The sequence below is a fragment of the Plutella xylostella genome, chromosome 5, assembly GCF_932276165.1.
Source record: "Plutella xylostella chromosome 5, ilPluXylo3.1, whole genome shotgun sequence".
In the NCBI taxonomy this organism is placed as follows: Eukaryota; Metazoa; Arthropoda; class Insecta; order Lepidoptera; family Plutellidae; genus Plutella; species Plutella xylostella.
Window position 1 is genome coordinate 8,788,408 of NC_063985.1, and position 27,902 is coordinate 8,816,309.

General features: G+C 38.4%; 3 protein-coding genes across 3 annotated transcripts; 1 reads left to right on the forward strand and 2 right to left on the reverse strand.

Annotated features, from left to right (window-relative positions):
* On the reverse strand, positions 1-9,681 carry LOC105398034 (probable peroxisomal acyl-coenzyme A oxidase 1). Its single transcript, XM_038112453.2, has 13 exons — positions 9,481-9,681; positions 8,973-9,138; positions 6,763-6,931; positions 6,429-6,552; positions 6,010-6,254; positions 5,715-5,875; positions 5,469-5,631; positions 5,149-5,339; positions 4,863-5,012; positions 2,063-2,168; positions 1,595-1,747; positions 1,049-1,165; positions 1-357 (listed from the first exon to the last, which is right to left on the reverse strand). The coding sequence occupies exons 1-13, from the start codon at positions 9,599-9,601 to the stop codon at positions 214-216; spliced, it is 2,010 nt and encodes a 669-aa protein (XP_037968381.2). The 5' UTR covers positions 9,602-9,681; the 3' UTR covers positions 1-213.
* Positions 9,682-10,496: 815 nt separating this feature from the next.
* Positions 10,497-12,935, reverse strand: LOC105397948 (60S ribosomal protein L19). The gene is made up of 5 exons (XM_011569976.3): positions 12,785-12,935; positions 12,482-12,588; positions 12,158-12,321; positions 11,419-11,609; positions 10,497-10,688 (listed from the first exon to the last, which is right to left on the reverse strand). The coding sequence occupies exons 1-5, from the start codon at positions 12,787-12,789 to the stop codon at positions 10,553-10,555; spliced, it is 603 nt and encodes a 200-aa protein (XP_011568278.2). The 5' UTR covers positions 12,790-12,935; the 3' UTR covers positions 10,497-10,552.
* Positions 12,936-13,565: 630 nt separating this feature from the next.
* LOC105398033 (probable peroxisomal acyl-coenzyme A oxidase 1) lies at positions 13,566-27,536 on the forward strand. Its single transcript, XM_038112891.2, has 13 exons — positions 13,566-14,133; positions 14,550-14,709; positions 15,127-15,295; positions 16,746-16,869; positions 21,980-22,224; positions 22,952-23,112; positions 23,651-23,813; positions 24,358-24,548; positions 24,947-25,099; positions 25,419-25,524; positions 25,831-25,983; positions 26,329-26,445; positions 26,792-27,536. Exons 1-13 carry the CDS (start codon positions 14,004-14,006, stop codon positions 26,933-26,935), a joined length of 2,016 nt encoding a protein of 671 aa, XP_037968819.2. The 5' UTR covers positions 13,566-14,003; the 3' UTR covers positions 26,936-27,536.
* Positions 27,537-27,902: the final 366 nt, after the last annotated feature.

Sequence of the window (27,902 nt, forward strand, 5' to 3'; positions counted from 1 at the left end):
ATTTAATCAAACAGTCAAACTTGAAAATCAAAAGTTAAAAATATACACAATTACGTACATAAATCTATAGAGATCCCTTGTCTCAGAACTCAGGAACTATCCCTTTAATAAAACTTTACCATGAGTGCCATACGCCTCTATCACTGGGTATTTAACAGCTCAAAAAGCCAAAACAATAAATACATCAGAGTTCATGATTATGTGCAAATCCTATCACAGTTTCCCCTGCATGAAGGGTTTCAGGTACTGGTGGAAGCTCTGGTTGACGGGCTCCGCGTTGAGGGGTGCCTTCTGGGCCTCCTCGAACAGACGCTCGTACACGCGCCCGTCATAGGCTCCCAGGGTTGATTGTAATATCTGGAATAAGTATAAAGAAAGTGATTGAAGAAATAGATCAGAATAATTATTGGCCACTATAATACAGGGTAAGTGAGGTGTATGCCTGTATGGGGAGTACATATGTTTATTCGCGATTATTCCAAGGTACCTTATTATAACAAAAGTTGTTATTCAGAATGAAGAGCTCTGTGACTTACTTCAGGATGTGCATTTACGAAAAACCCACCCTCCTCATCATATTCACAAAAAAACGTTAGGTATACTTACTTATTTCTTTATTTTTCTTATACCGAAAGCTCAACTGGAGCCGACTTTAATTTACAGTGTGATTCATATTTTATTTCATGTTAGGTACTCACATCATCTCTGATATCGAAGGCATCAACCAGCCCCACGGCGTTTGGTCTGATCTTCGTGAGTAGCTCTTCCCTTGGAATAATCGCGAATAAACATATGTACTCCCCGTACATATGTTTATTCGCGATTATTCCAAGGTACCTTATTATAACAAAAGTTGTTATTCAGAATGAAGAGCTCTGTGACTTACTTCAGGATGTGCATTTACGAAAAACCCACCCTCCTCATCATATTCACAAAAAAACGTTAGGTATACTTACTTATTTCTTTATTTTTCTTATACCGAAAGCTCAACTGGAGCCGACTTTAATTTACAGTGTGATTCATATTTTATTTCATGTTAGGTACTCACATCATCTCTGATATCGAAGGCATCAACCAGCCCCACGGCGTTTGGTCTGATCTTCGTGAGTAGCTCTTCGTACCAGACCTGCAGCTCGGTAATATCGTCTCCTGATATAGGCGTGTACTGGGAAAGTATCAAATAAAATATTATAATTATTATGTTATATTAACTTTACCCTGAAAGAAACAAACGAATTTCGAATCTTTTTGTCAGTCCAAAAGTCAAAGTAAGTACTTACATGACTGACGTGCCGAACGTATAACGATACGTACCTTCTACCCTTTGTAAGATTTAAGAATACTGTTGTATGATGTGAAAAAAAATTAAAAAAATATTTATTTAAACTAAAGATTATGAAAGTTTCAAAAAATATAGGTTGGTATTTTCGAAGAGTTTCCTAATAACTACTTACATTAATATTTGTAGTTCTCATTCAGAGACCATGAACCGGTATAGCGTGAGACGCCTTCCAATAACCTATCACCAATCAATTGTACCGTATATACTTATCTATACTGTGCATTTTCTGTTGCTATTTGTGTTTGCTCTCACCTGCAGCAAGTCGCTCGTCTTCTCCAGCGCCCAGTAGGCTGCATACAGCTCGAGCAGCTGCAGCAGCACAGGCCCCAGCTCGGGGGATGCCGCTGCCACCTCCGCCACCGTCGCCTCGTAGTAGGCCTGCAGCATCACCGCTCTGCAGTGCGCCTGGAAGGAAATCATCCTATGGTTTAACGTTTACGTCACAGAGAAGCTGAAAAATCGTACACAAAGATTTCTTTAGATTAAAGCATTAAAAACTGACTATACATGATAAGAGTCAGCTCGATCCATACTCCATGGTCCTGGGTCCGTTTCATATGAAAAGAGAGCATTATCCGTTTCCGCTATTTGGAAGACGAGTAACTACATTCCATCTACCATGTCCGAACACTCACGCGGAGCATTCGTAGGAAACCTTGTTTATTTTACCGTGTAAACCGCGGTTCAATCAAGTGAAAAAAATTAAATAATTTATCTGACCTCGGCAGCAGCCACCAGCTGCACCGACGTCATGTTCCACGCGTCCGCCTGCGACATGCCCGACAACATCCTGCTCTTCATCATCTCAAATGATTTGGAAGTTTTCCTGAAAAAATACACAAAGCAGATGATAAATAACTTTGTTTAGATTTGTCGATTAATGCTGGCCTGCTACCTACAGACAAAATACAAGTGATCGGATAGTTCAAAATCAAAAAATCAAAAAATCAAAATCAAAAATATTTATTTAAACACCTATGAATTTAAATGAAAGTACAATATTATGAAATTAAATTGGAAGTGTGTGAGTTAGTAAATTTACGAGTTTTGGTGGCTTCCACACTAGGCTCGGCCTGTGTCGTGGATGCCGGTGTACCGGTTATAAAAGGTATAATATTAACAAAGAAGGTAGGTAGCACTTACAGTAAAAACAAATGTAAACAATGTTTAAATTACTAAGATTAATCATAGGAACATTTTTCGTTGACTTAACTATATTCATTAGTAACAAAATAAAATAAAATAAAATAAAATAAAATTAAAATTAAAATAACTTCTAAACAAAAAATTAACCATTTTGGTATTTAAAAACAAAGAAACATGCATTCTTATTTATAAATATAAATCGACTGAGTAATAAAATATGTATTGTTGGGTATGGAGTAATGTAGTTAACCAAACATTTTATGGAATATAGCTAAACTAAAATATAGATAATAATAATAATAAATAAAAGTATATGATATATATATAGATAGATCAGTATAAATAATAATAATACATATTAATAATAGAAAAATCAATGTAAGTAAGTGTCTGTATATTAATAATGATATACTTAGGTAATTAATTTAGTGCAGGAAGTAAATTTTAAGGGCAGCAGCGGTAAGTTAATCATTAAATTATTTCCTTATTAATAATAGTTCTTCAGTCTCAAAATAATTAAGATGGTGAAGCCATTTCAAAACTACTTTTTGTGCGGCTTTAGTAGTTAGCTCTTTAATGTTACACGATTTAGCGAGTTTGTTGTAGATATGGGGGTGGAGGAAGGGCGGGAATCTTTGGGCAAATGTGGTATTGGCGGGCACTGTGTCTATTCTAAATATTCTTTGTTTTAGTAGCTGGCTGTAATTACTGGAGTTAAGTGTCTTACGGTGCTGAAGAAGGACGACTCTAATTATAAATAATTTCCGTATACTCAGTATGTTGTATTCTTTATATAAGGTAGTGGTTGGATATCTTCTAGGTTTTTTGTACATAACTTTTATGATCGATCTCTGAGCTCTTTCTAGAGTGATCATATTACTTTTACAGGAACCACCCCAGCAAGATATGCAATAACTGAGGACCGATTCACACAAGGCTACATACACCAGTCGGAGTGTATCTTTGTTAGCGCCATTGCGCAGAAGTTTCATAATATTTATGAGTTTTCTGGCCCTGGTGGATAATGCATCAATATGTTTATTAAAGTTTAGCTTTTCGTCTAAGATTACGCCGAGATATTTAATTGCGTCTACTCGAAGGATGCTATCGCAGAAGCAGGAGTCAGACAGACGATTGCATGTGTGTATTTTTAACGGTACAGATATTTTGGGCTGTGAGGCAGTTGTCTTGTGGAAACAAATGTACTTAGTTTTCGTTGTGTTCAAGGTCAGTAAATTTCTTGATAGGTACTTTGCTATGTTAGAAAGGCCTTCCACAGCATTTGATTCTGCAGAACTCCAAGAGTTTCCAGAAAATAGAATCGCCGTATCATCGGCATAGCAAACTACTTCTGCATTAAGGGTGGATGGAAGAGAAGAGTGTATATCATTGATGTAAAGAAGAAATAGAATTGGACCCAGTATGCTACCTTGCGGTACTCCATATTTTATCGGCATGAGATCACTACAATTGCTTCCTACTTTTACTAGCTGTTGCCTGTTTGTAAGGTAACTTCTGAACCAGTCTAGAGTTATGCCTCTGACTCCAATGTTTTCGAGTTTTTGTAGGAGAATAGGGACCGACACTGTATCAAATGCCTTCGCTAGATCTAGGAAGGCACCAATGCAGCATTCGTTTTTGTCAAGCTTGGATGAAATAGAATTAAGAATTGTGTGTACAGCATCTTCAGTACATTTCCCTTGCCTAAACCCGAACTGAGTAGGTGAAAGGATATTGTTAGTCTCGAGAAAATTTACAAGCCTTTTACTGACAATCTTTTCTAGAAGTTTGGAGAGAGTGGCAAGTAAGGAGATAGGTCTGTAGTTACAGTGATTGTTTTTTTCGCCTCCTTTATGAACAGGTGTAACAGATGCAGTTTTCCACACAGATGGAAAGACTCCGTTCAAAAGACTGAGATTAAATATATGAGTAATGGGTTCTATGATCGTATGTATAATATGTTTGAGTAAAAGGTTTTGTATTCCGTCAATTCCAGGAGCGCTATCATTTTTTAACTGTCGAATTAAATCAATTATTTCAGTCTTATCCGTGGGGTTCATAAAAAATGAGGAAGCTGGGGAAGAATTAGACTTTGACAAGTAGGCAAGATTTGTTTCAGTTTGACCAGTTTCTGTAAGTATTTTATTAGCTAGAGCATTCCCTATTGTTGTGAAATACGTATTGCACTCATTTAGAGATTCTTTTGGTGTATCTTTGTTATTTAATAGTGTAATTGAAGCATTTGTTTTAGTGTTTGATATTTCACAGATATTTTTTATGACGCTCCATAATTTTTTTGTATCAGTTGTGTATTGTGTAATGAGTACCTACGTAGCTTGGTGGTGGTAGGTGATAAACAGAAAAGGTTAGGTACCTCATAGCAACAACTTGGAAGCCACGAATGATGCCCTCAACTGACTTCTCCCATTTGTTCACGTAATTCGGATCGCTGGTTATCTTCAGATATTCTATTGTAGGTGTAGTTTTCGCTGTATCAATTTGTTGCCACGTCTTCATTAAAAACCTAGAAGGTAATTTGAAAAATTATTATAACAAAACAATCAAACAGGGTTTCAGGTTAGTGAATGGATGAGTGGATATCCACCAATTTCCAACCTACTTTCTATGCTATTCTCTTTCCACATATCACACAGTCTCACCTGGCAGTCTGCAGCAGCAGCACCGTATTCTCCCCCTCGTAGGTGCAAGCGGCGGTGACCAGCCCGTACGTGAGCGGCAGGTTGGACGACAGCATGTAGCCGTGGCCGCCGCACGCCAGCCGGCACCGCTCCACCAGTGCCGCCGTGTCTGCCGTGCTGATCGCTTTGAGGCAACAGGCAAGGGCGTGGAGCTGAAGGTAAGAGGTTAGAATATTTATGAGGAAATGCGCATAAAAAGTAGGTCCTTTTCAAATATTGATCTCTGACCTTCCATTACCGTTACTGGATAAACCACATTATACTATATACAAGTCTGTTACCTCTGGTAGCCTCTCCAGGTTTCCTTGTTCAATTTGGTCGGACACCTCATTGAGGGTGTCCCACAGTCTGTTGGCGGATATCCTCAGCGCGTGCGCAGCGGAGATGCCAATAAAGAGCTTGTGCTGTTGAGTCATGTAGTCCAAGATCTGGACTTCTCGCTCCCTGAAAACATATAAGTTTCACCAATAAAACACCTATTATATATAATCTAAAAGCTTACCTACCGCAGATAGTTTTGAACTTACCCTTCTTTCACCTGGCATTGTCTTCGGACTGCAGAATACCTCGTGGCAATGGTGACTGCCTTGGTCAAGTAGTTCAACATATCGAAGACTATGACCACTCTTACAAACATCATGGCACCATAGTTCAACTTACTGTTACGGGATTTCACGTATGTCCCATCCTGAAACATGATGAGCGAATTTAAGCGCTTAGGTAGCTAACAGACTTTGTTTCCTGATGCATCGTCACCTCAATGAGGCTACTCGTATATTTGGTAAAAATAATAATATAATTAACGATATTAATGTTATTTACCTCCATAACTTGAGCATGTCGCATCAACATATTCATCCTGGGTATCCTGACGTGATCCAAGGCAAGGTAGCCATTGTCCACCGCATTGAGCCCCAACTTGGCTCCGATGTTCCCGATCTTGACGCCAGGTAGCGGCATGTGCGTGTCTTCATCCCGGATCTGAACTATGAAGGAGTGGATCCCGTGGCACTTGCCACCGGTGTAGAGCTGCGCCACCACGATGCAATGGTTTGAAGTGTGTCCTACTGCAAGGATATACGCTTATAATTAGGAGTAGTAGGTCCCTATTTGCTAATGCTATAGACCAGGATCACCAGGAATAGAATACGCCAGGGAATTAAAACGTCATCATTACCTAGTAATACTCATATGGATTGGTATAGTATTTTAGAACTATAAATAAACAGAGACATACATACACCCGCCAGGCCACCACTTGTAGGAAGTCAGGGTTGGAGTGTTGAGCACAAACTCCTTAGTTTCAGGGTCGTAGGTAGCAGTCGTCTCCAAACCTCTGATAAATGTACCATGGCCAAGTTCAGTCTGAAATTAGCAAAGCTTCTTATTATTTTATATCCAATTTATTTTATGGCCCCTCAGTTAAGCTGATAACGTATAATATGAAAAGTAATTTCCAAAATGTCCAGAGCTTCTAAGCGTCGTAAGCCTCTAACAAGGACCGCGTCCTTCCAAGAGAAGACCATCATCCAGCTACTAAAAAAGCGAGTGTGAAAGAATTTTATAATGCGTCACCTGAGCAAACGTCCCAATAATGCTGCATGTCCAGGCCCTCTTCAGCCAGGTCTGGTGCTGCTCCTCCGTGCCCAGGTTGATGATGGCGGGCATGAACATGATGTAGTGGAGCCCGAACACCGACCCGTCCCGCACCAGTGACGAGCTCAGGATGCCGCCGATCACGTACCTGAACGCATGGCTTCATTGAGACACATACAACTCTGCTCTGGGATACTCGTATTCGATTTACTACTGTTTGGTGCATAGTTAAGTGGGCTCCTACAAAAGCATTGAAGAGGAAAACATAATCTGCTACGACTGGACATAGGCATCTCTATAATATACATATAGTATTATGTGTCGCCACCACACAGCCTGCCACAGCTGCAGCTTGCAGATTTTAGATGTATATTTAAACAGTCACTTCGTAAGGAGCGGTGGTAGCTCAGTCGGGTAAGCGCCCGCTTCTCACGCCAGAGATGCGGGTTCGATCCCGGCGCTGACATGTACCAATGAGTTCTTTTAACTTAAGTACAATGTATACCATCGCTCTTACGGTGAAGGAAAACATCGTGAGGAAACCTGCATATCTAGGTAGATCTAGCACATCTAGATATGTGAACCCACCAACCCGCAGTGGACCAGCGTGGTGTGGAAATGGTCCAAGCTTAGGAAGGCAGTTTAGACCTTGGGGATATGCACAAAGGTTCCATTCGAGAGAGCCAGGTGCAGGTACTTACACCCCCACAGAGAATAGAATAGAATAGAATAGTCACTTCGTAGTTTATAATTGGTATTAATAATAGATACCTAGTTAGGTACTATTTCATTTCATACTATGTTTTATAACAGAATTTTGAAATTGCATAAGTTTGAAACGCAAACGATGCAATAATTATTTAAATCATGTTATAGATACTTCTACCTACTTGCTTACAAAATACGATTCCTCATTGTTAGTTCATTTCCTAAGGTCAATTTAATTATTTAGGCATAGGTACACAAGAATTTCATTTATACATTAATTCATTCATTCATTTATTTATTGAATAAGAAATTACACAAAAAAAATACAATATGCCTAATACAAGCAGCAGAAATCCATTAAGGGTTTAAGAGCTACTTAATAGTAAAATATTTTTATATCACATGCATTATTTAACATATTTAGGTATATTAGTAATTAGCTAGTAGTTATCACTTATGGTAGGTATTTAGTTATTAAATATTATAAGTTAAGTTAACACAATTCAATGAGATAGTTAAGAATACAGTACAGATTACAATAATTTTTTTATGAAACATCTCTTCAGTTGTTTTTTATAACCACAATTTAAGTATACACTTTGCATATCTAGGGGCAATTCATTAATGGTTTTGGGCAGTAAGTATCTCCAATGTCTCATCCCAAAGCAATTCCGATATTTAGGCAAGATACATTTTTTTGTTGATGTTAAAATTCGAAGTGCTTTGGGGCGGGATTTATACACTATTTGGGAAATATGATGATTTTCTTCTTTTAAAATTGACAACTTGATTTTTTCTTCTATTGGTAGGACTTTACAAAACTTAAACAGTTGTGTGTAGTTATCTTTAAATTTATTCTTGATGTTTATTGGGACAATAGTTTTTAACATTCTTATCTGTAATTTATATATTTTTTCTATGTAAGTTTTATATGTACGGCCATAGCTACCTAGTCCGTAGCTAATTATGGAATCTGCAAGTGCAAGATATAACATACGTAGTGTCCTATAAGGTATCTTATATTTTAGTAGGTATAGTTTACTTAGGATAGAACGTAATTTATTACAAATATAATTGATGTGTGGTTCCCAGTTAAATTTATGGTCAATAATGAGACCTATATACATATGGTTTTTCACAAATTCAAGTTTAGGGCAGTACAATTACAGAGTAGTTTATATATACATGTCGTAGGTCTTTAGTAAGCCCTATATCGGTAACAGAGTAAACATTTGTTGCAAAATACGGACTGCTGTGTGTTTGACCATAACTGAGAAAGGCACCTGCTATGCTACATTAAGGACTTTTATACCTACATAGTCGTCGTACCAAGGGTTGGCTGGAAGAAATTGCATGTTTTACTAACTAAACCGACTTTGTGTACTAACTTGGTACTTACTCTCACTAACCTTGTTAATATACTATAAATAGATAAAAATACAAGTATAAGTAGTAGTTCAGAGTAGTGTAAAAACACGTACCGATAGTTGTTAATGTCCATCTTGCCCTCCTCCTGCCACTTGCGTATCTGTTTGAAGATGTAGCAGGAGCTGTGCAGCCCACGCTCGTACTTCTCCCTGTGGCTCAGGTACTCCTCGGGCACCGCAGTGGATGGCCCTTCCGACAGGCTCACCAGGAAACATTCCTCTGAAAACGGGGTTCAGTGGAGATTGAGAGAGCTCAGCATCCATTTCATCATCGAATAAAGTTAGTAGATACCGCATTGAGTAAGATACCGGCAAAAATCTAACTAGTGATAACTAGGTAAGTAACTACCTAGGTATGTTTCGAGATTGAATAATAAACACAGGCTTAGGTAGGTACTGTTTATTAATAGCTCGTTCAGTGACTCTACATTATCAAGTCAACATAATGCATTCAAATGGGTTATTTATATTTAATCCTGAACGGTTTTCATAGGCAATCTAACGTCCTAAATATCATATAAATACTCACATACTTAATAAAAACATATCATTTTGTACTTACCTCGCTCCTTTCTCTCCTTAGTTTTCTCAGGAGATCCATCAATGATAGTGGTCAGCTCAGCTATATCAAATGAGCAGTTGTCTCTTTCTCTCTGCAGGTCAGGGTTTATTTGGTGTTTCATAATAAATACCAACTAAATAACGGACGCGGTAAAAGTACGGCTTGTTCACCGACTCAACTCAAACTGGTATTATTGTGTCGGTGAACTCGTGTGATATGTTAATGCGAGCGGAGTCCATTACCGCACGCGTCGCGCCTCTATCTCTGTCATAATATAGAGTAGTATTTTATCAGTGAACTACCGTTTTTTCGGGAGTTCAGACTTGGTCTCATAGAGAAAGTTGCTCTGAATGAGAGTTACAATGACCCGCAAATGTAACTTCACTGACAAAATGCCACCTTTGTTTTTGTATGTTTGAATATACTTAGTTCAGTGCGGAGGCGCGCCAAGAGATAGACCCAGCCGTCGTTACGGCCTAGAGCCACCACCTCAATAGCCGCATAACCCACTATGGGGCAAGTCAAGTCTCCTGATGGTTTCAGGCCTCTACACACCAAAGCCGCTGACCCGGCGGCATAGCCAGGCGGCCTAGTAACGGCGGGTTAACATAGTACAAAATGAGGCATGATTGTTCAAAATGAGGCCGGCGGGTTGAGCCGGCGGCCTGAGCCGCCGGGTCAGCGGCTTTGGTGTGTAGAGGCCTTTCGGGATCATGAGTTGCTCGAGTTCGTCCCATAGCTAGCAGTAGTAGTATTTTTTGTGCATTCATAGTGAGGTACTATTTTTCTGACAGTAGATTAGAGGGAGAGGGCGTAGGAGCAAAATATAACCTACTACTTGTCGGAAGAATAGAACCTACTAAACTTGCATAAAAAATATTACTACTGCTAGCTGTTCCTACTTGATTTCATCTGAAGGTTCCTACCTGATTTCATCTGAAGCCACTAACACAATTTTATATTTAGGACTTAATATACAATAGGACTATAACACTATTCAAAATAAAACCAAAACGTCAACCCAAAGCATTTATTGGATCATATTTTTTGTATGTAACTTAAAAAGGCTAGTCTACTTCTTGGCGGTGACGGCGGCCTCGTCTTCGCGGGCGAAGGTCTGCAGCAGCTCCTCCTTCTTGGCGGCGATGCGCTCCTCGCGCCGCTTGCGCGCCTCCTTCACCTTGTTGCGACGGGCCTCCGCCTGGTCACTGGAGGGAAGGAAGGAATGGTTTAGTAACTAAATAAGAATAAAGGTTGTCTTGAAAAAATGGCTTTTAGTGATAAGACCGCCTTTTTTGTACCTATGTGTTTGTATGTAAGCTTTGAATAATCTGTTCTTGTGTACAAAATAAATAAAGAATAAACTATCTATCTAAATAAGACAGGATTTTATACACTGGAATACTGTTGTTTTCTCTACTACTTGTTACAGCATAAACAACAAAAGTGACAATGTGGTTTGCCTGGTTATATGTATTGCTGCAAGTCATAATTTATAAGTAATTTATAATGTAGGTCTCTCAATACCCACCCTGAGTTACTTAAAAAAACCTACATGAAGAGTGTACAGATTATAATCTGCAAATGGGCAGAATGCCATTCAGATACTATGGATCAAATGTTACAGTCATTTGGACCAAGCTGAAGGTCTTATCATCATGAGAATGCCAGTGAATGCATTTGTTAAAGAATAGCAGCTAATGAACTTCAGTTTGTGGCTAAAATGAGGCAAGTGCAGTGATGTTCAAGCATTGACAATAGTTATACAGGTGTAGGAGCAGTCACATTTTTGTGCAGGCCACTGTACATAGTGTCCATTGCCACAGACTTGATTCTGATGAAAGCCTTGGTATATGCCTATTTTCAGCAGGGGACTATGATGATAACAAGCTATGTAGGTAAATAAACATAACCATCACAAAGTAAATAAACATTTACCTGAGCATCTTAGTCCTAGCCTTCTCCGCCTTCTTCCTGTGGATGTACTCCATGAGGACACGCTTGTTCTTGAACACGTTACCCTTCGCCTTCATGTACAGGGCGTGGTACAGATGTCTGTCAATCTTCTTGGCGGTTCTGTACTTGAGGAGCAGTTTACGGAGAACCCTTTGTCTTTGGACCCAGAGTTCCTGGAAGGAATTTAAAATTCTATGTTAATTCTTGTTTTATTTGTATGGTGGCAGGTGGATAGTGTGACAGAAGGATCTCTAAGTCTTTCCAGAAGTGGGATTTAGTAAATATCAATACAAGAGCAGTAAAGTATACCTATAACAGTTCACTTCGTGTTAAGTATCTTAACAGGTTACTTGATGCCAAATAAATAGACCACTAGATGAAATGCATTTTCAGATATCTTTCACAGAGAGACACATAGCAACTTCAAAGATATGCTCTACCTATAGCACCCAACTCCAAATAATTGGACTTCCACATTTTTATGCGATACCACATGCAAGATTTATCTTTGGCACTGATTAAGTACTAAGTAAGACTAATTATTCAGGCTTAGGTAAAGGATTGCCTATGGAGGATAACTTGTAGAAGTAGTTGACATACCCCCGAACAATAACAAAGGCAAATAAAGATGAAAATGGCCAGTAAGTGTACTGCCTCTTGGCTCCTGTCGTCTCACAAGCCAGCAACAAGCATACATAAAATAAATTGACAAAATGTTTACCTTCTGAGGCATTCTGGCATTAGCGGTACCTCTTCTTTTACCCATCCCACAGTGACGACCCTTGCGGCGGGCCTCTGTGTTCTTGCGGACGCGAGCACGGGAGTGCACCGCCACGGGCTTCTTGATGACGAGACCATCCTTGATCATCTTACGGATGTTCTGTCCTGAAGGTAGAAAACGGCATCTTTAGTGAGCTCTTGGAATACCACACTTCTTAAAACTACCCACATTACATATTTTTTTATCTATTTCAACGCATTGAGTAGGTTTGTCTTCGACTTGTCTCTATTTACATTCATGATAAGTTTGGTTATTTATACTTACTCGAGTTGGTGTTAGCGATTTCATTGATCTCATTGGGATCAAGCCACACCTTCTTTTTACCACATCGCATAACAGAGGCTGCTAGCCTCTTCTGTAGTTTGAGGGAACTGAAAATAGAGAAAAATTGTTGATGACCACATGGCTTCAGCACACCGATAACGTTACCACAGCGTGAATGTTGAGAAATCCATAGTTTGAACCATTATTATTTATCAATAATGTCCGTCACAGTTAATAGAGCACAAATAGGTTCTAATTTGGTTGTAAAATCCAGTATTTTCACAGTTTTTAAAGAAAACTAACCTCATCTTGACGAAGATGGATCCAACGCACACAAGAAAGAAATATGGCGGAGAGAATCGTGCCGATTATGTAGTGTTGTCATAAAAACCGGTAATAATACTTTAATCGATCGATTTAGTATGAACCGGTAATGTAAAAAAAAATACACCAATCTAAACACAAAACCATTAAAAAATAAGCATTTTTCATGCTTTTCATTGATATTTATTTTTCCATAATGTATGAGCTCATGGCAAGGCAAGTAATGCACCTAATCCCTCATGCATATTTACTTGACCCGTGTAAGGCGGTCTCATTACAGTGCACCTACTCTGTGAGGAAGGTCAGTTGTCACTTGTGACATTTCATTTGACATTGACAATTCATCTATGTTGTCTATGCTATTGCTACAGTTTAGTGATGTGTAAAATAGAGATTCGATAATTTTTATTCAAACATTACGTTTACATAGAACTTAGAAGTTGTAGGATGTAGGTACAAAATGTTGTTTACACGATATGACAGACTATTGATAGTAGATCTATATTAAATTTTTATGTAAAAATTCATTTTGAAAATATTTTTTTTTCGTTATATTTACCTCGTATTATAAACATCCAACCATAATTAATTTAACAGCTTGCTGGCTATCCCAGACCTTCTCCACATAGGTACTTAGTTTTTTACAGGAAGGAATAATTTAATCGATCCAATACGCATTCGCAGTTAGATAGCATCTATCGTATCGATATTCGACAAACAAAAGCGCGTCTGAACGATCATACATCACTAATATGTTGTTGGTATTGGTGTGTGAATTTGTGGAAATTTCCCAACTTTTTCAAAAGTTATAATTTATTGTAACCACGTAATATCTGCGCTAATAAATTTAATGTAGCATACTTTTAAGCAAAATATCTTTTACAGAATCTCGTTTTTTTTTATTGAAAATTATAATCTCATTAAAATACGTAGTGAAACTTGGTTGTGGGCTATTGGGTAATGTGAAAGAGCATATTTTGATACTACGACAAGTCTGAAGATAAGTTAGCGATAGAGTAATCATCGCGTCACGTTATTCGGATTATTAATAAAAACAAGTTTGCTCGTTGAACCCCAGCAGACGGCACATTCGTATTCTTTTATCTCCGCTCAACTCAGTAGCCGCAGTTTATAGCTCGCGTTCAGTCGCGAAATTACGTATAATCGAATAGGAAAGTAAACAACAATCAAAGTGAAAATGAAAAACACACCCAAAAAGGTGAATGCTGATTTGCAAAGGGAGAGAGATCAGTGCACATTCAACACACAGGAACTCACACATCTCATTGATGGAGGGGAAGAAAAGACTCAAGAGAGAAAAAAGAGAGGTATTTACATAATGTTAAAATGTCTTAAGTCTTAAAACCTAAACACAAAGATTTATTTACATATTTGTACAAGATTAAAGATTTTCTAATAGGTACAATTAGCATGTTCATTTTGTTAAACATGGGAACTTACAAACAAATGGAAATAAATTTTGTGAACTTTCATTGTCTAAATTCTTTTGTGCCAACACTTTTTTAGTTAGTCATCAGTGCTTTGTAATTATATGTTAATTTAGAGTTTACATTTTTCATTCAACATTAAAATTTAGATTTTAAACTAGAACAATTCAAACAAAAAGTAGAAAATAGAGTCTAAGAAAAGTTATCAAATAAGAAAGTAACTTAACTACCCTTGCTCCTCATAATACCAAAACTCACAAAAAGAATGAAAAAGTAAAACCATTTTGTTTTCCCAGAGGAGGTAGTTCTAAATGAGGGCATCCACCTGGAAGAGGTGCCGTCTGAGTACCTCAGCCACAAGGAGAAGTACGAGCTGGCTGTCAAGAAGGCCTGCAAGCTGTTCAAGCTCATCCGCCGCCTGCAGGAAGAGGAGAACACCGGCATGGAGAACTACCGGTTGGTATTGATGTTGTTTTGTCTGTAGGATTGTAAGTGCCAGCACCTGGCTTACTAAAATGGAACCTTTATGCATTATCTCAAATGTATGAACTGCCTCTATATAATAAGCTTGCTACACTTCCCAACATTGTGGTGATCTTTGGAAGAGCTCTGCTTCTCATAATATGTATCAGCCAATTTGTCACTGAAATGTTTTTATTTAAGGAAGGAAATTTTGTTCTACAAAATGTGCTCCTCGAAATGTTGGAGGTGTTGTTTAGTGTAATATTATGTTCAATGTTTGTATGGAATCTGTATTGTGTTGTAAAAAGTTTTTTGTTTGTAATACCTACACATTTGTTACTACCCTGGTCTGTTGATAAAAGCTTAAACAGTACCCTGCCGAAACACATAAAAATCTACATTATGGAACAGGGAGGTGCTTGGTGGCTACTTGGGGTCAGCTATCCTGAACGATGGGTCACCCCTGACCCTGCACTATGTGATGTTCATACCAACCCTGATGGGCCAGGCCACGGTGGAGCAACAAGCCTACTGGATCGGAAGGGCTTTCACCTGCAGCATCATTGGAACTTATGCACAGGTCAGTTTATGTTTAGCATTATTATTATCCTATTAAGTATTTGAAGGTCATAAAATTATTAGTATAGGTAAATAGGTATGAATACTTGTTAATTGAACTTTAACCTATGATATAATAAGCAAAGTTAAGATATTTATCTTTAAAATTCAATTTATTCTTAGCTATAGCCAGCTAGATTCATTCAAAACTCTTTCTTATATTTAACTAACATTGTTTTTTTTTACATTGATTGAATTGATAGCAAATTGGGATTAACATATTGTAGATAGTGGTTAGTGATACCAATAATTAGGTAGATAAGATATTGGCAATTAAAACGGAACTCCATGTTTAAATATTATTCTAAAAGAAAAATTTATCTGTATTAAAAGGTACCTACTTAAATCCTAACTAATATTATAAATGCGAAAGTAACTGTGTCTGTCTGTCTGTCTGTTACTCTTTCACGCCAAAACTACTGAACACATAATATATGGTCTCTGTATACATATGGTCTAGACCCTGAGAAAGAACATAGGCTACTTTTTATCCCGGAATTCCCACGGGAAAACTTTTTAAGTCGAAGTGAAGCTCGCGGGAACAGCTATACATCATAAATATCTAATCCGATAAATGCTAATTTATATTTTACACATAAACCACGAAAGGTATTAAAACAAACAACCTACTGAGAAATCTGCAGTTTAATTAATTTTAAATCATTTGAGAATCCAATGTGTATTTACTGCTTCTAACAAATAAAAAATGATTAGGTAAATAAAATAATACGGATGTGCGGTTCTAGTCTAAGGCAAAGCTTCCCATGCAAAGTTATTGTTTAGATAGCCTTGATGTCTTCGATGATGCTACAAATATCCATCATAATAATTATAGCTAGACGGATGATAATACATTTACAAGTTCACAATGGAACACGCACTGCGCCTAATTGATGCTTATAGTTCTCACCTATGACATTATAACGTACTTAGTGCAACCATAGACGTCTAAGTGCAACACAAATCAAATTAAAAAATCTTTATTCGTATCATCGTGGTGAAAGGATTTGCCTGTTAATGAACACTCGCTGACTGCCGTTACTACGACGTAGGTAGAACCATTTAATATTTAGTTAGAAACACAACTGTATACGGAATGTACTTTGGGAAATAAATGGCTTCTTATTCTTGTAGGTATAACCATCTTCCGCACATATCAAAACAAACATTGGCGGCTCCGGCGTCGGCCCCCTATGCTTCAAGGCATATTTAAAGCCTTGACACATAGGCTATATTGATAGCGGTAATATGCTGCGGTTCCACTATTGCTATAAGTGCATAACTCTCCGATTTAATAGGCCTTAACCTTGTGCATCCCCACGTCGCGATATCGCATTATACACTATAGATTTTCTTCACTATAGACTGATTTCACGGAATTCAACCGGTTAAACCATGGTCGTTTATTCCAGACGGAGCTGGGCCACGGAACCTTCATCCGAGGGCTGGAGACCACGGCCACGTACGACCCCAACACCAAGGAGTTTGTGCTCAACAGTCCCACGCTCACCTCCTACAAGTGGTGGCCCGGCGGATGTAAGTTGATATTTTGTGTAACTGAACCGAAGTTGAAGACCTCTTGACATTGTTATTGAAAATGAGTACATTTTTAACGTCTCCACCGATTTTGATGAAAAATAATTAAAATACATTAATTATAAAGTTAAAATACTGTTTTATGCTTCTATGTTACATACCTACTTGACTGGCTATTGTATCTTCAATAGAAAATGCAGGTCGTGTATTTGTCATATTAGGTAAAACGTATTTTAAATAACTAAATCTAAGCCATTCTTCATAATATATCAATTAGTAACGTTCACGGATAATCGGTGTCGATGATTAATGGTTTTACTTGATAATCTTATCAGGAACTGAAATTTACAGATATTCTCTCTGTTATGGTATGAGACTATGAACACGTATGCGTATTTAGTTTTTTTTATATACTTAACTATAGATATTATTACTAGGCAAACGTAAAACGTAGTGTGGGACAGGATATGATTGGATGCGGCATCAGTGGCGTGCTTTGGTAGAGACGTCCAGCAGTGGACTGCTATAGGCTGATGATGATGATTATTGCTATTTTCCTGTTACCTCATAGTATAGAGTCTAGAACACACATCTGCATCATTAGCCAGGACTTTATAATACTTTCTTGTGGTTTTTAAAAAGTCTGTGCCCATTAGAAAATCACAGTTGGACATTATTATTTAACGGGACTCTTCTATGTATGGTCTTGGTCTGGTTGTAGCGAGCTTATGACGTAATTGGATCGGTTTCGTTGGAAACCAGTTTCTATGTATCCTAATATTAACCTACCAGACGCTCGCCGGCGATTAAGTAAGCATTAAACTCTACACGAATGTAACCGATCGAAGTCCAAAGTATCAAGTTAGCCGGACCATACCATAACTTGACTTGTCCGATTTGCCACCTCTAGATTATACCTCACGTCTTTTTTAGCGTTCAACTTACACGATATTATGAATATTACTCCAAAAATTTATAAAGGGGGCTATTTACCCCGGAATAATAAAAAAAAACAAAAAAAAAGTCTTTATTGACACCATACTTAAAATAAATCAAAAATGTAAGCTGAGAAACTTGAAAACATAAAATTTAAACATCTAAAACATAAAACAAAAATATTAAAACTTTTAAGAACTTAAAATTTGAACTTAACTTAAAAATTAAATATTATTTAAAAAAATATATCAAAAAACTTAAGAATTTTGAGTAATTCACAAATAGTAGTAATAGAAATAATTGAAATAATAATATTGGTGATGTTTTTCCTATGAATGTGTCAGTGACCCTCACACTAGGCTAGGCCTGTATCGTGAGTAGTCTGATAAGTAGTTTATTTCTAAAGTATTTACAGTTCCCCAAAATTGATAATGCACATAGAAATCTTCGTCATTGTTCGGCAACGGTCGTATTCCCGAGCGTTAGAAAACTATTATGTATTTAGAGTGGTTAAGTGCATTTTCTTCATGAAATTTTAGTAGAATTATGTAATTGGTGCTAAAAGAGATAATTGATTTATCAGTAACGAATTTTGATTCGATAATTCATAATATTCCATAATATTAAAATTTACTTCGAAAATGTTACAGTAGGTACTTTTCAAGTGTCTTACTGAAGCTGATGTAAAGATGGATGAAAGAAGGTTTGAATAACACAAGGTTTATATTATAAGGAGAAATGGATTTCAAACACAGGTTTATATAAAAAAATTGAAATCTCAGTTCAAAAGTATTTACAGCACTGATTATTTCACATTAATAAAAATGTTTACATTAAAATCTCAGTTCAAAAGTATTTACAGCGCTGATCATTCACAATGATATTACAATTACAAACTTGGTCTTTTGGGTGTGGCTTTAAAGTGAAGTCTATCAATGTGACGCATATTTTATTCTTAAATGTGCCTCATAATATGGCATCGTCAAAAATAATTAAAGTTGAAATTAAATTGCATTTGAAAAAAATAACAAGAACGATGTGTAATTGCAGCTCATTATAATTCCACAAAAGTAATATTGATCTTGACCTTGAGACCCTTGACTGATCGGTGACAGCCACCGACCGCCCAAATTGTTTTCGATTATGTGTCACATGATATTGACTACTATTTCTTTCGAACAAGGATCAAAATGCAAGTGCTTTGTTTAAGGCACTGATTCGGGTGTTTCCGGGAATACGACAGTTTGCGAAGATTTGCATGCGCATTATTAATATGGGAGAACTGTACCAATGCTTGACAGGTGGCTCATTAATTAAAAATAATTATACGGGTATGATATATACATTAAATAAAATGAAGATACTACTATCCTAACTAATATTATAAATGCGAAAGTCACTGTCTGACTCTCCTACTATAGAATAGATTTATTAAATTAGGTTTTGTATTTATTTCAGACAACTGAAAAACTTTAATACCGCGATGTAGAATTCCATATTAATTGAGCTCGGTTCTATACAAGCTCTCTGTATTGCGCTTTTAGTGCCATCTGTTGATTATATCCGGAACTGTCTGTCTGTCTGTCTGTCTGTTACTCTTTCACGCCAAAACTACTGAACGGATTTGAATGAAATTTGGTATACATATGGTCTAGACCCTGAGAAAGAACATAGGCTACTTTTTATTGCGAAACGGAGGTTGTAAGGGGTTAAAAGGGGGGGTTAAAAGTTGTATGTGAATACTTAATTTTAAAAGATAAAAATCTGGCGTAGTGGTAAGTGACCCTGACTGCTATGCCGAAGATCCCGGGTTCGATTCCCGGCCGGGGTAGATCTTTTTTTAAATAAACTTTATATTTAAGCACTTGATGAGCAATAATTAAACATTTGGTTCTAGCGTTTTTGAAACTTCGATCTGTGAGTGGATGAAATATTTTCATATTTTGTATGAAGTTCGTCATTTTTGAAGATAAAACCATTATATTTTGTATTTAGGCACTACATAATCACGAAAAAATAATAATTAGCATATAAAAAAATAACCCCATGGGCGTGTAATATAGGGGTTGAAAGTTTTATAGGTGTTGAGTTTTAGAAGTTTTATTTATATAGTAGCTATGTCCGCTCCTAGATGGCGTTGTCGGATCGGATATAGATCGCGGTATGGTTTGATTTTAGCTCATGTACTTATAGTTTGTATGTATTTGCAGTGAGTTAATAAGGTCCTCGAAAACAAATCAATAAACGGCTGTTATTTTCAATACGAGGTTTCATTCATTGTCATTTGGTTCTTATGCGTCATTTTTGAAGATAAAACTATGAAACTTATTACGTAGGTGTTTTAGGTAAAATGTGCAAAGATTTTCTATACGGAATTCCCATGACTGACACGCACAGGCTAAACGTAGCGTAGGCACTTGAAATTTGGAAGGGACGTAGCTTAGGTACCGTATTTACCCACAAAAACCGGAGTTGCGCGGTTGAAATTCGGCATTAACTTAGGCTGTTTTTAACAGCATGCGGATTTGATCACGCATGCGGGATTTCCCCGCACGCGTTCATACAAATATTCATTGTAACGCGTGGAATATGCACACGAGATGCGGGAAAATGGCGTGCTATCCCACGTGCGTGATGAAATCTGCATGCTGTAAAAACAGCCGTAAAGCTTAGTTACAATAGGATATTGCAAGATACCTAGATGTTTTCAATCTAACATGTCTGCACACCTTAGTAAAGTTATGGTTTTGTTTTGAAAAATGGGAGTTAAAGTGAAAAAAAATAAGTAGTATGAAAAAAACCAAAACTGCATAAGTTAGATGCTTGAAATTAAACATTTATAAATTACTATTCTGCCATTGCTATACAAGTCTTTGCTCAATGAAGTCATGAAAATCATTTTTAGTCAAGTATCTTCGTACTTATTTGTCAACTTTCATCTAATTTAATACCACCATGGCATGTTATTGGGTAGGTAGTTCGGGAGTCGTCCACGGCAAAATAATTTTAAGGCGAAGCGAAGCTCGCGGGCAACAGCTAGTTGATATATAAAAGTAAAATAAATATGATAAAGATAGTGAAAAAATATAATAACGTAATAAAAAATAAATATAAACTTGTTAGCATTGTTTTATTGTTAATGCGAGAGTTTATTTAATAATGCACAATATAGCTTCTGTATCATTATTATACCTATATACTATTTTTACAAACTAATTACTTACTTACATACATTATAAATTTAATTAGTAATCACTGCCTATAATCGTTTAGTGCCGCTCGTAAGTCGTAAAAATAAATTAACTCAAGTCTGTTTATTGTTTCGCAGTCACTTGATAAGCTGCTGTATTTAACACATACCTAGGTATACAGGGTGTTGTAAAATTGGTATACTAAGCCGAAACCTACATGTGCAGCATGTTATATCTAAGCCCGAAACTAAAATCAGAATTTGGAAATTCGCGAAAAAAAAAATTTTTTTCCATAGTAAAAAGTCACGTGACCAACAAAGTTTCTATGGAAAATGAAATTTTTTTTTCGCGAATTTTCAAATTCTGATTTCAGTTTCGGGCTTAGATATACCATGCTGCACATGTAGGTTTCGGCTTAGTATACCCTTTTTGCAACACCCTGTATACTATTCCATAAAATGATGCAAAATACATTCACAAAAGCTTCGTAAGTTATGTCGACTTCTTCTTTTTAGCGAGTCTGTGATAAACACTAGAATGCGTCTAAAGTCTGTCACCGTTGTTAAAGGATTAGCCAGTCAGAATATCGTCAGTCGCTCACTGCCCAAGATGCCTCGGACATAGGTACCTATATAAAGTACAGTTGATATGTTACTTGAAGAGGCTCCTTTCGTGAATTTTTTTTATATATATATGTAGGTATAATTATGGTAGATTTTGTGTAGGTTTTTTTTTTGTGAGATTCATTGATTGATTGCGATTTTTGTTATTTTTTTGCACTTCCCTACTTTCTGCTCCTGAACCTCCTGCAGGTTGACTGGTAGAGAATGCTCTTAGCATTAAGTCCACCTCATTGTACATCTACTTTTGTAAATTGTGCAATAAAAGTATGAATAAATAAATAAATAAAACCTCATATCGCCAACAGAAAAACAAAACGTAAGTAACCCAAAGAAATTAATTCAACAAAACTCTGTTTCCAGTGGCCCACACAGCCAACTATTCGGTGGTGGTGGCCCAACTCTACACCAAGGGCAAATGCCACGGCATCCACCCGTTCATCGTGCAGCTTCGTGATGAAGAGACCCACATGCCGCTGCCTGGCGTGAAGGTTGGCGAGATTGGAGCCAAGCTTGGCATGAACGGCACCAACAATGGATTCCTGGGCTTCGAGAATGTTCGAATTCCGCGGGAGCACATGCTTATGAAGAACTCTAAGGTTCTAGAGGTGAGTCATGGTTGTAGGGCTGCTGTTTGGGTCTGAGCTGAAAAAAAGTTATGATCTACTTGAGTAAACGACTGTGATAAAACTTCATAAAACCCCCTGTCGGAAGTATTTAATACGAATCTACCTTTTGTCTTTGTTGTAATAATGTGTAGGCCAAAGATCACATCATTGTAGAGCTGTGATTATAAATATTCATGAGAGTTTCTCTGTAAGTACGGGCGTAATGTACATGTTATTACAAAAATAAGAGATAACAATGTATAATGTTGGCTCGGTCACTCGGTCAGTGACCTTTCTCGCACTACTGGTTGTGTGGTGTGGTGATTTATTGTTTGTTTTACATATTTGTTTCTTAAGTTTATTGAGCATTATCAAAGTATGCTATGGTAGCTAAACATGAATTAGTTATGATGACTACTACGTAAAAAAAATTCGACCAGTAATTCTTTGAATCCCCTCTATTACTTTCGAACTTGTAAGGTAAGGGACTAAACACGTAGACTGTTGAAGTTGGATGATTGATGAACGCATGAATGATTTGATTGTATGGGATAGGATCCGAAACTTCTAGATCGATTTGAAAAATTGCAATGCACTACAGTACCCCTGAGGGTTAATTCGAAGAATTCCCACTAAAAACCCTTTTAAATACGTGTCAAAGGTTGCGAAGCCGGCGAAAAAGCATGTTCCTTATATGAATATTAGAAATATTTCCCCCTCATTCCAGGACGGCACATACGTGAACTCGCCCAGCTCGAAGCTCACGTACGGCACGATGATGTTCGTGCGCGTGGTACTCGTCAACGACATGTGCAACTACATGGCGAAGGCCGTCACTATAGCAACACGATACTCCGCCGTCAGGAGGCAGTCGCAGCCGAAACCCAAGTGAGTAGACTGGGGTAAATAGGAATGTTAAAGTAGTGAGTAGACCGGGGTATTACCCTGATTACACCTACCGAGTAGAGCCGAGACAGTGTCCTCGGCCGTGCACTCGGTCAATTTCTACGATACTGTCTCGCCCACAGACCTGTATTTGAATAGACAACGCTTGTCTCATTCATTGTGACCTACTGTCACGTCAGTCACGTCACTTGAACGATTTAGTTTAGGAACGTCCCTAATGACACTGCGCTAAAGGAAGATAATTTATCTCCCTTTTTACACGCGAAGTACATGCACTTGCGTTGTCTACTCAAATACAGGTCTGTGGTCTCGCCACTCTACTCAATAGGTACACCTAGGGTATATAAGACCTCTATTCTATCTTCAGGTATATAAGACCATTAGGCCATGTAATAAAGGCAGGCCGGATAAAGTTTTTATTCTATAATTCTATTTGTCCCATTTTATCAAGTGCTAAAAAATCCCTCCCTTATTAAGTTACCTCTATCCACAATACCTAACACCTTCCTCTATCCCTTAGTGAGCCGGAGCCCCAGATCCTGGACTACCTCACCCAGCAGCACAAGCTGTTCATCGGCATCGCGTCCGTGCACGCCTTCCGCAGCTCCGCCACGTGGCTGTGGGAGATGTACAACAACGTCACCGCGGAGTTAGATGCCGGAGAATTGGACCGGCTGCCTGAGGTAATACTAGCAGTCTTAGGCTCCTTACGCACAGGCAGGAGGTTTGCTTAGCGCCTAGCGACTTACCAAGCGAGTAGCTCAGTAAAATGAACGTTCTAGAATCTTCGTGAACGGCCGCATTGATACACGCTAAGCGACTCGCTTGGCGCTAAGCAAACCTCCTGCCTGTGCGGACGTAGCCTTACGTTGTCTAAGTGCTAAAAGGTCAGGGCCGGACATGGTGGCGGATTGTCTAGTCTAGACCCTAGCTAGTTACTGAGATACTAGCTTAGTATAACAAACGTGCTAAAATCTTTGCGACCGGCTGCATTGAGCGCTTGGCGCCTAGAGAGTCGCTTACGGACAGTTCGGACGATTTTATTTTTTTATTTTATTTATGCTTTTATTGCACAATTTACAAAAGTAAATGTACAATCAGGTGGACTTAATGCTAAGAGCATTCTCTACCTTAATAGATGACTTGCTAGACTCTAGCCGGGGTTCCATATGTCCGATACCACTTTCTTCAACTACACCTATAACCCACCACTCTTCTCCATTCCAGCTACACGCCTTATCCTGCTGCCTCAAAGCAGTAAGCACGGCAGACGCGGCGGAGTGCGTGGAGCGGTGCCGGCTGGCGTGCGGCGGCCACGGCTACATGCTGTCGTCCAACCTGCCGCTCACGTACGGGCTGGTCACCGCCGCCTGCACCTACGAGGGCGAGAACACCGTGCTGCTGCTGCAGACTGCCAGGTGAGTAGTGATGAGGAATTAGACCACTGGTTTGGGGTAGGAGTTGGGACTAAATGCACTAGACGGATAATGAGAGTGTAGAGGCATTGACTTCGCTCTGAATAAGAGCGCTCCTATCATTATGATTAGTTATTACTCAACTCTCGTGAATGATGCTTTACCTACATTTGGTATAATTATACCTCGTCTTTATTGTGTTTCGAGTATATGCAAGTAACACCGGAAAACCAAACCTTCTATAGACCCATTCAAATTTAAATAAATATCACATCATGTCCCCACAGTGCTGAAGTAGGGGCTCCTTCCAATGAAGGAAGGGCTTTAAGCCTATATAGACCCACTAGATAGAGCAACTAAATCTAATCAAATCAAATAAATAACCAAAACAATCCTTCCAGGTTCCTAGTGAAAGCCCACCAGCAGGCGGCGGGCGGGCACTCCCTCACGCCCACCGTGTCGTACATCGCGGCGGTGGGCGCGGGCCGCCGCTCGCCGCCCTGGGAGAACACCATCGAGGGCATCCTCGTAGGCTTCCAGAGGGTCGCTGCTGGGTATGTGAAACATTATTTGTGTATAAAGATTATATTTGATGCAATGGTAGATACATTTATGTGAGTATTATGGTACTCGAGTTCTTGAAAGTGATACAAGATAATATTATAAAATCTTCGATCATTGATCGAGAGTACATAATTATATTATTACATACAAACATTATACATATGTAGATCTCAAGTTTGTACACAAGAGCACTTTCTTTTCCATAAGCCTCAGAATCTAATAGGTCTGATGACCAAGATAGAGGAAAGTTCTAACTTGGCTAGGAGTTTAAAATAAATTGAATGTAAAATTATAATCTTTTTGTTACAGTAAAATTGCCTTATGCGTGGCCAACATCGAGAAGCGTCAGAAGAACGGACTCCCATACGAAGACGCGTGGAACATGACTTCTGTACAACTTACATCGGCCTCCGAGGTATTATTTATTAATACCTATTTAAACAATAGTTGAAATATTATGAAATAGTATTTTTGTATCTCTATCTTATACCATAAGCCACAGCGGTAGCGTGAGCTTTGTGCCAAAATAATGTTGCAGAACGAAATTAACTCTATAATTTTATAAATACGCATATTTACGCAAGTCAAATTTAACGTCGCGATCTCAGTAAGCTACAACGGCAGCCATAAACCCGTGACCACATCCCATCTCACTGTACACATCGACCAAACAACATTCTCCCCAGCAAACTCAACACACACCACTTCCTTCAATTCCCAGGCGCACTGCCGAGCGATCCTCCTCCAGACCTACTACAAGGAGACGGAGAAGGTCTCAGCTCGCGCGTCGCCGGCGCTGCGCCCGGTGCTGCTGCAGTTGGTCGACCTGTACATCGTGTACTGGGCGCTGCAGCGTGTTGGTGATCTGTTGAGGGTGAGTGTATAGGTGGTGTAAGCAGAAGGGGAATAGCACGGGAGTTACGAATGATGTCCAAAAATTCATGATGGGAGACGCAATATCAGCATTAGCTCTTGGGATGGAATCCATGTATAGTTGTATCCACGTTACATTTATTGATATGCAAGTAAAACTGTTGTTAAAGGATTGTAGTCTGAAGGAAAGAAGCTGATTACAGCATAAGCACATAATAAAATAGAAAAATAACACAGGAAAATTGGACCAAGATACCTTACTATCGTTTATGATTTTGAAAGTGCCCCTTGGCTTACCCCTTTATGTAAAAAAAATATCACAAAAGCGAATACGTTTGTTCCTCAGTACACGTCGATCTCTGAACGCGACATCGAGCAGCTGCAGACCTGGTACGAGGATCTGCTGCAGAAGATCAGGCCCAACGCCGTGGGGCTCGTCGACGCCTTTGACATACGGGACGAGGTGAGTGATGTATTCAATGTTCTACCACTGGCTATTTTCTTTTGTTTTATCATATTCTGTTGCGATAGGCATCTATGCGAGGGACGCAGTGGCCAGTAGAGGCCCTTATAGGACTATATCGGGGAGAATTCAGTTCAATTGCCAGATTTCTACCCCTGTAGTAATTTGGTTTTTAAAAAGATAATATATATAGAGAGAAGACTAAATTTTAATTCACAAAATAACGTGCTTTGAACGGTTTACAAAAGTTGACTTATAAAATAACGGTAAAACTACTGCATAAAACAGAGCTACGACTTACGACTAAATAATAGGCTTATAAAATGTTTTATTTACCTTTCATCAGATCCTGCATTCGACGCTGGGTGCGTACGACGGGCGCGTGTACGAGCGGCTGATGGAGGAGGCGCTGAAGAGCCCCCTCAACGCGGAGCCCGTCAACCAGAGCTTCCACCAGCACCTCAAGCCCTTCATGCAGGGGAAACTGTAAACTGTCTGCAAGAGTGTGGTGCAATATCGACAAAACTGTTGGTAGTTCAGAACAAACACATTTATTTGAATCAAATTATATGAACAGATTTTTATGTTACATTTTATAAATCATTGGATAATGGTCAGATATTATTTATGGTTAAGTTTAAATACGTTTCGTCTACGAAGCAAGTCTTTATTTTGTCTCGAAAGCTTAGCAGCATTGGCGAAGATACTGTAAACTTGATGAGGCTAATGTACCTTAACGTAATTCTTATACATTCCGTATTCTGTAATTAATTATGTGCAATATAAGTTCGCCTTAAGCTGCGTACACACCGGCCCAACGAATGCCCAACGAACGCCCAACGATGGATATTTATCATACTTAATACATGGCAGATTGCAGCAACGAAGGTCAACGAAACCCGTTCGTGGCGGTCGTTTGGCCGGTCTGTACGCAGCTTTATATTTGAGTTTCCATGGCAGTCGCTGGATGGTGCTGCTGAAGTGTCACCAGCCGATATTCCCTATGTGATATTTTTGTAGCTTTCAGGGTAGGGTACCTAGTTTTATTAGTAAGATTTTTATAACATAGAAAATAATGCTGTCTTTATTTTTTCGACGACCGAATGGCGTAGTGGTTAGTGACCCTGACTACTGAGCCGAAGGTCCCGGGTTCGATTCCCGGCTGGGGCAGATATTTGTTTAAAGACAGATATTTGTACTCGGGTCTTGGGTGTTGATATTTATATTTAGTATCTATCTATCTATGTATTTGTGTAGATATATCAGCTGTCCGACACCCATAACACAGGTTCTGCCTAGCTTGGGGTCGGATGGCCGTGTGTGAGATGTCCCCACATATTTAAAAAAAAAAAAAAAAAAATTAAAACATACATATTTATTTATGAAAATGTTTTATTAATCGTTGATAGCATTAAAAGGTGTCGGATTGTTAGAAATTGAACAAATTTATGATTTTT

Excerpts from the sequence above, each read along its gene's own strand:
- LOC105398033 (XM_038112891.2), top strand. The coding sequence starts at position 14,004 with ATGAAAAACACACCCAAAAAGGTGAATGCTGATTTGCAAAGGGAGAGA. Across the intron at positions 23,113-23,650 it reads CAGTCGCAGCCGAAACCCAA|TGAGCCGGAGCCCCAGATCC; the intron begins GTGAGTAGACTG and ends TCTATCCCTTAG. Across the intron at positions 25,525-25,830 it reads AACTTACATCGGCCTCCGAG|GCGCACTGCCGAGCGATCCT; the intron begins GTATTATTTATT and ends TTCAATTCCCAG.
- LOC105398034 (XM_038112453.2), bottom strand. The coding sequence starts at position 9,601 with ATGAAACACCAAATAAACCCTGACCTGCAGAGAGAAAGAGACAACTGC. Across the intron at positions 6,553-6,762 it reads TTATTGGGACGTTTGCTCAG|ACTGAACTTGGCCATGGTAC; the intron begins GTGACGCATTAT and ends TGCTAATTTCAG. Across the intron at positions 5,632-5,714 it reads CAATGCCAGGTGAAAGAAGG|GGAGCGAGAAGTCCAGATCT; the intron begins GTAAGTTCAAAA and ends ATATGTTTTCAG.
- LOC105397948 (XM_011569976.3), bottom strand. Across the intron at positions 11,610-12,157 it reads ATGCCAGAATGCCTCAGAAG|GAACTCTGGGTCCAAAGACA; the intron begins GTAAACATTTTG and ends AATTCCTTCCAG. Across the intron at positions 10,689-11,418 it reads GCTAGGACTAAGATGCTCAG|TGACCAGGCGGAGGCCCGTC; the intron begins GTAAATGTTTAT and ends CCTTCCCTCCAG.